At 33.5% G+C, this 11,858-nt stretch overlaps 1 protein-coding gene across 2 annotated transcripts in view; it reads left to right on the top strand.

Annotated features, from left to right (window-relative positions):
- LOC111625125 (transmembrane protein 98-like) overlaps positions 1–9,970 on the top strand; it is a 13,017-nt gene extending 3,047 nt beyond the window's left edge. The window contains exons 2-5 of one of the 2 annotated variants that reach the window (XM_023368166.1): positions 3,044–3,154; positions 3,238–3,435; positions 4,356–4,476; positions 9,214–9,970. In XM_023368166.1, the coding sequence (XP_023223934.1) occupies positions 3,044–3,154; positions 3,238–3,435; positions 4,356–4,476; positions 9,214–9,312 (529 nt within the window). In that variant the 3' untranslated portion in view covers positions 9,313–9,970. Of the gene's footprint in view, positions 1–3,043; positions 3,155–3,237; positions 3,436–3,514; positions 3,638–3,708; positions 4,209–4,355; positions 4,477–9,213 lie in introns of those variants that run through there. The other variant, XM_023368165.1, reaches the window with a different exon arrangement.
- The last annotated feature ends 1,888 nt before the right edge of the window (positions 9,971–11,858 follow it).

The following is an 11,858-nucleotide window of genomic DNA, read 5'->3' as shown; positions in this document are numbered from 1 at the left end:
TTAGATATTCCTCTGAATATTGACGAACTTTCTTTTTTGTTGTTCCACTCATTTTTTATGGGCTAAAAAAATAATAAAATTTTGTAAAAATAATTCAATGTGACAGAGTAAACGTAAATTTAGAAAAAATTGTTTTTGTGTAGATATAACACATTTTGCCGCAAGTGATACTTGGGATAAACGCAAGCCCTGAAGATTCCAGCAGACCAGATTGCAAGATTTTAATACTTCTGGACTCCTTTATCAAAGACACTGCTATTAGAGATATCTAAACTAACAAAAAAGGCACAATTAATTAGTTTTTAAATATTATCAATAGTTTTACAGTTTAAAAACTTATATAAAAAGCTAAATGGTTAAAAAATAAACATAAATTATTCAATACGTAAAAATTATATTTCTACAACATGTATTAATTAATTCATTTAATCATATAAATGACAGACAATTATGACATATAGGTGTTAAAAATATTAGAGTTAATTTTTTAGAAAAAAAATTGTGCAAAAACGTTGTTACTTAGCGACTTTAAAAGATACAAGATTTCTGCGACAAGAGATACAGCAAAGGGAAACGCTGAAAAGTTCACTTGCGGACTCTAATAACATAGTTTAGGTTTTGATACCATCTTAAAAATGCTTATTAATAATTTAAGTCCTCTATTTAGAAAATTTTCTTTTTCATATTCTTTGTCACCTAAAGCGTTGCATTAAAAAAGCTCATAGCGAAGGGAAGAAATTATGTCATGTCAATTCTCAAATTGCCCCCTCCAACCATCAAATTGCCCCCCTGTGGGGCGTACGCCCCACTTTGGGAAACACTGCACTAGAGGGACCTTCCCAAAACCAAAAAATGTTTTATGACCCTTTGTCTTCATTTGTTCCTTTGTTCGGACTACTATCTGTCGACACGTACGGACGTTCGTCCTACTGTTATGTAAAGACTTATACATTAAATCCTTGATTAAACGAAGATACCTTAACCAATACAATGTTTCGTCTCCGCTGATTCCGGATTAACGACAATTATCGATATGCGACTTGTGGAACATTTGAATATGTATGTTACGTGTATATTAGTTTGTCAACGTACAGGCAACATCTAGGGCAAAAGAATGTTTCCTGCATTGCACAAGTGTACGTGGTGATGCATGCTTTTTTAAACTCTCCTCTAAGTAGGCACTACGAGGGGCCTCTTTTCAGTAAGCCTATTACGGGTTCGGCCAGGCCCACAATGGGGCGGCTGGATGATGAGGGATAAAACCCGACGTACAAGGACGGACCACTCCGGATACAAGTGTCTCCAGAGCGGTAGGCTGCCACCTTAGCCGCTTGGCCATCCGACCATCTATAATTTATTATTATATTAAAATTTCCAAACGGCAGAGCGAGACGCTAGTTCTTGAATCTCGAATTAACTTGTTCTCTTTGGAAAGAGCTCCTAAAAGTCACGTACAAATACTTAGCGCAAGTTCTCGGAAAGAACGAAAACCTTTTAGAATTGAATTGATATTACTATAAAAATGAATGTAACCGTGTGACATTTGTCTGATATAGTCAAAAGAAAACACCTGAAACCTGTTAAAAACAGAAAATTTCAAAACAAAAGCATTTCGTACTGTGCGATTCCGGTTTACACAGGTTTTACTATACATTCATATCTCGCTAATGGTAGGTTAAGGATCCGTATAATAAATACCATCTTCCTTTTTCTTTTATTTGGCAGTGCATATAAAGCTTAAAAACATATTTATATTTTTTACGCAAATAGCACTAAGCATTAAAAAATGCAAAAGTAATAAATGAAAGAAATCACCCCAAATTTTTGGGGTGATTTCTTTCATTTATTAGTTTTGCATTTTTTTCTTTCATTTATTACTTTTGTTTAAGTAACATGAAATTGCTATACTGGTATTTGAAAAAAGACATATTAAAACGAAGACTGTTAAAATGATTTTCCATTTAAGCAAACGAGTAGACAATTTTTAACTGGAATTTTTCTTATTAAACTTTCGAATAACGAAAATAATCTAAAATTATACAAGCGATTATTTATTGTGACATCGTTACAATTCCAGGCTGCTTGTTCATATTTTTAATTTATTTAACTTAAAATATATGCTCTCCACTTCAAATTAGTAGTGGCTTGCCCCTGTACCTCATACTTTTCCTTTAACAATATAGTCGAGTTAGTCATCTAACACTTTTCAAGGAAAAGTTTTTGAATTAAAATAACGTGACTTCCGATTTGAATCAGAAATTCTTATATAGTTAATCGGGGCTTTCTGTTCCTTATGATTTCCATATCTGGTCTCGTCTTTTATCTAATTAACTCCATTCTTGATATTAAGGGAAGACAGCCGGATGGACGACAGTGGGAATTTATGGACTACAATTTTTCAAATTGCAGCCCAACAATAAATAAGTAGTAAAGAATTCACTATATATAGTGGTAGCATTTGTCTTTTCAAGACGAATGCTACCACTGTATATAGTGCAGTGGTAGCATTATACAGTGCTACCACTGTATAATGCTACCACTATATATAGTGGTAGCATTATACACTATATATAATGCTACCACTATATATAGTGGTAGCATTATACAGTGGTGGTGAGAGCTTGGGGTTAATCTCTCACCACCTCGCTTCTCCATTGCGAGTCTGGACGAATTCCTAACGAATACGTTAAAAAGTCCTCTAATTGCCCGTAGGATGACAAGAATAGATTCGTAAACAAGTTGGAATTTTAAAAAGACGCATTTGTTTTTCATAACGTAGTTTATTAATTTTTATAATATAGATATATAGAATAATACAATACTTGTACAAACATTATGCCGAGGAGAAACTGAACGGGGTACAAAATTAATTCTAATTTTATATATTAATAGTTCTTTAATTCTTCCTAAATGGAAGGGGTTAGACTCGAATAGTCCCGTGTGTGCAGTTTTGGAAAAGAATACAAAATATACATCAATCACCAAGCGTTCTACCGATGTAAATTTATAATTTATTAAGTACTCGGGGCATTATGAATTTCAGAGTAGACGACCAATTGGTGAAGGACGATACCGAAGTAGAATTAGACGACGTCCAATCTCGATTCGATATAGACAGCATCTTGGCCGACGATCGATGGATAGACGATGCCACGTAAGTCCGAATACAGTTTATATCTTTCTATTTGTCGCGAAGATATTGCTAATTTAAATACAAATTTTAATGGTTTGTTCAAGGGGCTTAATCCCGCACTGTTTAGCCATTTTGAAAAAATGCCGTCGTTTAACCGAAAATTTAGTGGCTATGACAAGTATCAGCAAATCTGGCAAGCAGTTAGATGAAATTGTAGAAGTGGCTAAAAGAATCGGACCGAGAATCGACGATGTGGTTCAATCCATGTATCCTCCTCTAGATCCTCGACTTCTGGAAGCCAGGTAAAAATTATTTTATTCTATCGATACGATACCACTTTCGAAACGGAGTCGGAATTTTAGTCTATTTTCGTGTGTTTAGACGATATCATCGGCACAAATTTGTCATTGCCTTCGAGCCGCAGCAATCGGCGCTAATGCCGTCCAGAGCTTGGATAGGGCTGGGATTTAGCGGGCCATTTTTACCATGTTTTAACAAAATGAAGTACGTAGAATGTCTCTTTAATAATAAAAAGCAGTCTTAAAGATTTGTTAGTAAACAGCATTAATTTATAGGAATGGAAACAACTATGGACCTCGGTTTTCTCTGGGGAAATATCTCTCGACGGCCATGATCGACAGTGAGTATTGGATGAGCGGTGCCAAACGATGTTTCGCTTGGAACTTGGCGCGGTAAATGAGGAAATCCGTAGATTTGTATAAGCGCTTCGCATAAAAACAGAAACGAGAACGAATAAAATGAATGAAGTTCTATTTAACTTTTTTGCCTTTCTGGAAGCGTTTAGCTAAACAATTAATTAAGTACAATTTAGAGACGAAGCGTAAGCAGCCGATATCTGTCGCTTTCGACTAAAACACTCCATTCCCGCTTCGTTTAAACGGCCGTGCTTCAATGTGAGTATACGTATCGGTACGTGAAATTCCTCTGTTTTGACAATATCACACTCTTTCGTTGTTATCCACTTCACCTGAGGATTTTTCTTATTTTGAGGATTATAAAATATTTTATTTAAATTTTCATTTATATTTGAACGTTTTTCTCCTAATCTTATTTGATATTATATTTTTGTCCGCTTTTTATCCAATGATATTTTGCGTATGTCATTCTAGTCTTGTTAATAAAATACTTCAGGCATACAATATCTTTGTTTATTTTTTATTTTATTTATATTTTTTGTACTAATTATAGGGCACATTTACAGATGTGCTGCCTTAATTCTTTCAGTCACTCATTTGGCATTGGTTTCCAGAGTTGTTTGCAGGGTACAATCGGATTATCGTTGGATAGAAGAAACATTGTCCGAGATGGAAGAACACGTGCAGGTAAAATTCAAATTTCATTAAGCTTGTATCTTGTGTTGAATTAAATAAGAAAATTGCATATTAAGACATTTTACTTTAAATATTTTTTGGATTTTTCCATTTTCCAATCATCTTAACTTTATTGACTGGGAAACATAAATTAGAAAATTTTGAACTTTCATGTCGTGTGATGCACAACTATTATAACAGAACGTAGGGCTTTTTAAACTCTTTCCGCCCTACGGCCATTAAGTGGGCCTTGCTTTAGCAAGACTATTATGGGATCAGCCAGACCCACAACCAGGCCAGGCGACCGGTGGTAAGACGCGGAGACCAGACATATTCGGACGAACTAACTCGAAATATTCCTGGAGTTTTACGACTTGTCCGGTTTCCATCCCGGGTTTCCAAAGCAGTAGATTGCTACCTTAACCGCGCGGCCATCCGACCGTCAGCTCATTTAAACTAATGGTTTTGGATGTTATGTTCAACGCTCTCATCTATTGGTGCATATCACGTGGTCTACTCCGACGAATGTCGATGATTTGTTTTGTTTTAGTTTGGTATGGTTTATTTATTTACGGCAAAGCGACACGTAGACAATCTGCCTAGAGGAAACCTCCCGATGGGATACTGGCCCTTATTTAGGTGTTACTAACGTGAAGAAAACGCGGCAAACCCCACGTGGCCAGCCCGTTGGTGAGGCGCAAACTCGCGATCAACTACCAGTATTCAGTGGTTTTGTCCACTCGGCAACTGGTAGGCGATGATGCTTTGTATTGCGAATGTAAGACGTCATAGCTTCTAAGGCCTGATTTACGTGAAGTGTAAGCAGCTGACATCCATCGAGCAAAACTGTCAGTACAACTATAGAATAAGTTGATAACACCAAAACTAATGATATAAGACAAAAAAATGAACTAAATTGAATAATGAGATTCAATATACGGAATAAGCAGACGTTCGAAATCTCGGAGCACTGAATAACAGTCCTAGGCAAGGACGATTCCAAAGTGAAATCATCGCGCTCAAACGTGTTCGTAACATCCTTTTAAAAGAAACTCTGCTCGTTGGCGGAGAGCCAAAGCGATGGTGTCCACTTCGATATTAACACAAACTTAGATCCATCATCTGTCGATTGCTTCATTGTCTATAAAAGTTTTACGTTCGTCTTCCTCGGTATTGCAGTGGGATAATGTTGGCAGATTTCTTCGACTGGATTAAAGGACGTTTAAAAATAATTACTGCTATCACTTTATTCATCATTACTGCTATCATTAAATGTTTAATGGTTTTACCATTAAATATTTTAAATTTTAATTTAATTTAAAATTTAAAATATTTAATGGTAAACCATAGTTTTCTATGGGGAAGGATACGGATTGACATATAGGTATATTCAATTGATATATCAATGGATCGATATATCAGCATATTCAAAATGTGGGATATTCGAAATACAGAATATTCTGAATATTAACACCTTATTGCAGTCATTCCAAACGTAAAGTATTCAAAAAGTAGAATATTCAATGTATAATGTATAGTCATATATTTGTGCAAAAACTGCCATCACGAAATACTAACATAGAAAAATGAAAATAACAAACAAATTGTGTCCTTTCCCGTTTCAATAAAAGACAAGAACAGTTTAGCTAAAATAAAGAATCGTCCTTTGATGTAAAAAACGTACAGCAATCCTAAATGGGGCTGACCTCACAATACAGTAGACCCCCTATAAAACGGGTTCATATAGTTCGGATTCCTATATGACGGCGAAAAAATTGCGACCGTATTCATATAAACACGCTGAAAGAGACTCGTATAATTCAGTAAAACGTCATCGCCGACTCATGTCGCGACAGGATTGGTCGAATCTAGACCAATAGTGGATATTGCACAAACCGTTGAGTTTAAACGAGCAGCGGACCTACTAAAAACCATTTATTATTTAACGTCCATAAAAATTACATTTATGTTATTGATGTCTCCAAAGTTCAGCAAAGTTTTCGCAGAAAAATAACTTATCAGGAAGTGCGCAAGCGCCATTCGATGCATCGTTCCACGGAGAAAACAAGCTTAAGCAATGGCGTCGTCGAACACTCGGTAAGTAATCCTACAATTTTTTGTTTATAGCATAGTTTATATGGCTTATTCCCAAAAAATTATACATATTTTGGGAATGTTGAGTCGAATTAGTCGAATCGATTAATTTTATGGAAGAAAACCTTTTAAACAGCCGTAGTCCGTAAACTGCATACGTGCTGGGCTTTGATTGGCTCATGTATTTAAGGACTCGTATAAAATGGATTTCATAAAAACTGGGACGTATCTACCGTGTTATAGGGGGGGTCGACTGTATTAAAGACAGTTATTTAGTTAATTATCAAATACTCCAATTTAACAAATAATATTAAAAGCTAATATACAGTAATATCAATCTTATAAGCATTCTCAATTCGTTTCATCGTAATCATTTTCACTAAATCATCAATTAAAATGTTACTAGTTTTTCTCTATCACGTAAGGTTTTTCTACAAAACCATTTTTATTGGATAAATGATGCTTTATTCGCATATTTCGCACCCATATTGGTGACACGTTTCAGTAGCCGTAATTTATTTAATTATGTTGCTAAATGCATTGAGTTCAGAAACAATGGCCACCTAGAAAACAATTACAACCTGGCATAAAGAATATTGTGAGGAGCAACTTGGTGAACCCAAAGAAAGAGCTGTTGCCACCCCTGCATATTAAACTGGGATTAATGAAACAGTTAATAAAGGCTTTACGAAAGGATAGAGACTTTTTTGTATTTATGCAAAAAGTTTCCAGCTTTGTCCGAAGCAAAACTAAAAGGTGTATTCACAGGACCTGATATAAGGAAATTAATATCAAATATAGTCAACCCCCTATAACGCGGTAGATACGTTCCGCTTTATAAGAATTTCGCGTTGTAGGAATCCTTAAATGCATGAGCCAATCACAGCCTGACACGTATAAAGTTTACGCACTACGGCTGTTTGAAAGGTTTTCTTCCATAAAATTAATCGATTCTAGACTAATTTCACTCAACATTTCCAAAACAAACACGTATAATTTTTTGAGAATAATCTGTATAAACTATGCTATAAACAAAAAATTATAGGATTACTTACCGAGTGTGCACCGTTCGACCACGCCATTGCTTAAGCTTGTTTTCGTCGCGGAGCAGCGCACCAAACGGCAGGCGCGTTTTCTGATAAGTTATTTTTCTGCGAAAAATTCGTTGAACTTTGGAGACATCATTAATAGAAATAATTTTTATGGCCGTTGAATAAGAAATGTTTTTTTCACAAGAAATTTATAAAATTACAGTACTGTATTAGACTTACAGTTCCTAATTTAGGCCTATATACTGTACAGACGATAGTAAACTCAACTTACCCGCCTAAACTCTCCGTAGCATGTAAATAGTTCGGCTGCTCGTCCACTATTGGTCCAGATTCGACCAATCCTGTCGCGACACGAGTCGGCGATGACGTTTTACCGCACTTTACGAGTCTCTTTTAGCGTCTTTATACTAATACGGTCGCAATTTTTTCGCCGCGATATACGAAATTGATAATTTTTTTCGCGTTAAAATAAATGAAAACACTATTATACATATGCATTAGGGCCAGTCAAATGAAAACGAGACAGATGCGAAAAAAGTAAGTAAACTGTTTATTATTTCAAAAGTAATTGCTATAACTTTTAATACATTTATCCCACTGTGAGACAAGATGGCCAATGTCTTCATAGAAAAATGTTTGCGGTTGCCTACGGAACCATGATTGTACCCGGCGTGCACCTTTTCGTCCAAAGCAAATTGACGGCCACGAATGTCTTTCTTCGAGGCTCCAAAAATATGGAAATCGAACGGGGAAAAATCGGGGCTGTATGGGGGATGTGTATGGACTAAGCTGCAGAAGTTCCCAGCGAAACTTCTGCAGCGTAGTCAAAACAACCTTCGTAACATGTGGGTGAGTATTATCCTGCAACAGAATGATGCTGTCTGTCAACATTCCTGGGTGTTTGGATTCGATGGCACGCTTCAATTTTTGCAAAGTTTCTTTGCACCGCTGTGCGTTAATTGTGGCGCCGTATTCTAGAAAGACAACAAGCAGTGGGACTCCATAGTGATGTTGTACACACACACACGACTCGCCAACCTCACTTCGAGCATGTCTAACAGACAAATGGCACAGCGGTGAACGTTCACGCTGTTCCTTCCTGTGTTTTATTAGTTGAAATTTGCAAACCTGTGTGATTATTGTAGATATTTTATTAAATGTTAGCATGTAGATGAAGTGGCACAATCGCTAAAGATTTTGTTAAAGATGAATTTAATAGGATTTATCTTTAAAATACAGCTTAGTCCATACACACCCCCATACAGCCCCGATTTTTCCCCGTTCGATTTCCATATTTTTGGAGCCTCAAGTGGAAGCTGCAAAACATTTAAAAAGAAATATAAATAGTTAGTATATTACTCGTAGGATGTACCAGTACAGTATTTCGAAGGTAGTATTGTGTAACTCTTTTCCTCTAATAAATATTTTCTTATTAATACATACTCCGTCTCAAAATTTATTGACTGAAGGGAATGTTTATTTTTTTAACTTTTTGCTCTGGAGTAAACAGTTATAAAAAATAAAAATAAGTAGAAATATATTATTATATCTTTTAAAAATAATTTATACATTTATTAATTTTGATGATAATTTATATTATCAGATTCTGAGAGAAGCGGGATTAGCAGTTGAAGCTTTTATGAAATCTCAAGCGAATTTTAATCCAAATGGTATAGAACATCAACAGATAAGTCCAACTTGAAGTATTCAGCTAATAGTGTATATCTTGATACGTTTTAAGAGATTTTAAAATAGCTGTCAAATTGACTATTCAAACATTGTAAATTGAATTATATGTAATCAATTATTTGTTTAATTTTTCATAATTTTGTACTAGATCCGGTTTTAAATATAGGCTATATTATTTAATAAATACAAAATATTTCTTTTGATTAGTCTAAGAGTGTATTTATCTACTATTTTTGATTCTTTCCGTCCTATGGACACTATTAGAGTATTTTTTCCAATCCCATCATGGATTTGGAAGGCCCATAACAAGAGCCAGTTGATGGTGATGGACTGGTTCCGACATATCTAGGACAGACCGTCTCAAAAAAATTGATGAAATTTTTCCACCCACCGGATTTAATCCCGAGTTTCATAGAACGGTAGACGTGCCTATTAACTGCCTAGGCCAGTGATGGCGAATCTGTGAGCCGCGCGACGATATCAAGGTACCCACATTAAATATTTAGAAAGTATTACGTTTTTATAAAATAAAAACAAAAAAATTAATAATTTCAAATCTGCATAAGTATTGTGGAAATCCTAATTCTGTCGTCAAAAGTCAAAGGTCCCTAATTATGAATCTCAAGTGGAAAAATTATCATCAAGTAAACAGATTTCCCATTAAACGAAATATTTGTTTCTGTTATAATCACATTATCATCATCTTTACATTTACACAAAATTTATTATTATTTTTGCCATATAGATTAAAAAGTTAAATAATGTAAAATTTGTAAGCATTTTTAAATACTCAAATTAAATATTTGACTTGCGATTTGGAGTTAATAAATTTCGAATTCAATGTTGACCCACCTCTGGAAAAAGGTTCGTCATCACTGGCCTAGGCCATACTGCCTTCCTTAACTATCTATAACAATTAAACATAAGAACTATTAAATAACATAGTAATAGCTGTTAAATATTATATATATATATATTACAATACCTTTCTTGTTAAGTAATTTCTAATTTAATTTCATAAACGCCATTCAGGAAAAAAAAAAAAAAAAGTAAAACAGACCCAGACCATAATTGCTTAAATACATTGATCAAAAATTCAAATTTATTAAACATTAAACTTTATTTTTTAAGCTATCTTCATTATATATAAAACAGGTAATTAATTAAGCTCATAAAACAATTTAGAAAATAAAAAAGTATATAATAAAAGTAATAAAAAGATATATTTAGTACTTAATTTATATACAATTTTTAACTATCTAAAATAAATAAATTTTTATAGCTGCAATTCATAAAAACTTCGGAAAATATGTTATATAATTTTTTAAAAAATGTCTATTATATTGAAAATTGTCTATCTAATTTTTACATTCTACAATAATTTAATTGCTTAATTGCATATAAAATAATTATCCTGCATAGAAGAACGAAATCTCTTTTTAAAAGACATTTTTAATTTAAAGTAATAAACGTCGCTGTATCGTAAAACAAACAAAGATTAGAATAAAGTTGTACAAAATGTGCAATTAATCTGAATTGCAGTGTAAGTTGGTTACAGTCTGTCCAACTAAACAAGATGATTTTTTATGAGCGATTAGTCAGACTTGTTGACAGTAAGACATGTGACTTAGAAATAAACGGATATTAAATAATGATATAATTAAATATACTGTAAGTATTGTTAAAAATAATATACTTATAATAAAATTTATAGTAATAAATAATAATAACTTTAATTTATTTAGATCTTAAGTTTTTAATTGTATATATGATTGTGAATGGTTGCATTAGAAGTAAAAGTATCATTAAAATATAATTCATTGTAAAAACATAAAGAAAGACAATATTTAATTATTTAATAGAAAAAAATTCAAAAATAGTTTTATTTAAATTAGTAAATTTATAACGCAAATTTAATTAAAGTTTAAAATAGTATCTTAGCTTGGCTGTTTAATATTTTCTCTACTAATCCAAAGTAATGCAAAAGTCAATAGATATATTGGGCCTTGAGCTATGCTCTCAAGTAGAGAATGTGTCAGGCTGCCGATAGCTGGCGTTAGAGTCGCACTATGGCGATAAGTTTGTTTATCTATTTGGTTAGTCGGTAGTTTTACCGTTTTCAAGCATTTTTGTAACTTTTTCTACTGTTCTGTAAAAAAAATCTTATTCGTAATAACAATTTTTAAACTTTATATCATATATAAAGAAAGAAAAAGTATATTTGATTTATAAAAACATTTAATAAGATAATAATTTGAAATTACAAATGTGGATGTGAATAAATCGAAAATAATTACATTTTCTTTTTATTGAAGTCGTTTATAAAATACCTTGCACACGTGAACCACCAAAAGCATACATTGGAGAAACAAAACGAAGATTAGAAACAAGATTAAAAGAACACATCGCGGATTTGAAATATAATAGAATCAACTCTGTTTTTTACGAACATTGAACAACCCACAACTGCACAATTTTTTGCAGAAAAATAACTTATAAAAATAACTAAATAAGAATCACGCGCTTGCCATTCGATGCGCCGCTCCACGACGAAAACAA

Source organism: Centruroides sculpturatus, unplaced genomic scaffold (genome assembly GCF_000671375.1).
Source record: "Centruroides sculpturatus isolate CEXI.00-Female unplaced genomic scaffold, Cexi_2.0 scaffold404, whole genome shotgun sequence".
NCBI lineage: Eukaryota > Metazoa > Arthropoda > Arachnida > Scorpiones > Buthidae > Centruroides > Centruroides sculpturatus.
This window is presented reverse-complemented; position numbering and strand designations above follow the sequence as displayed.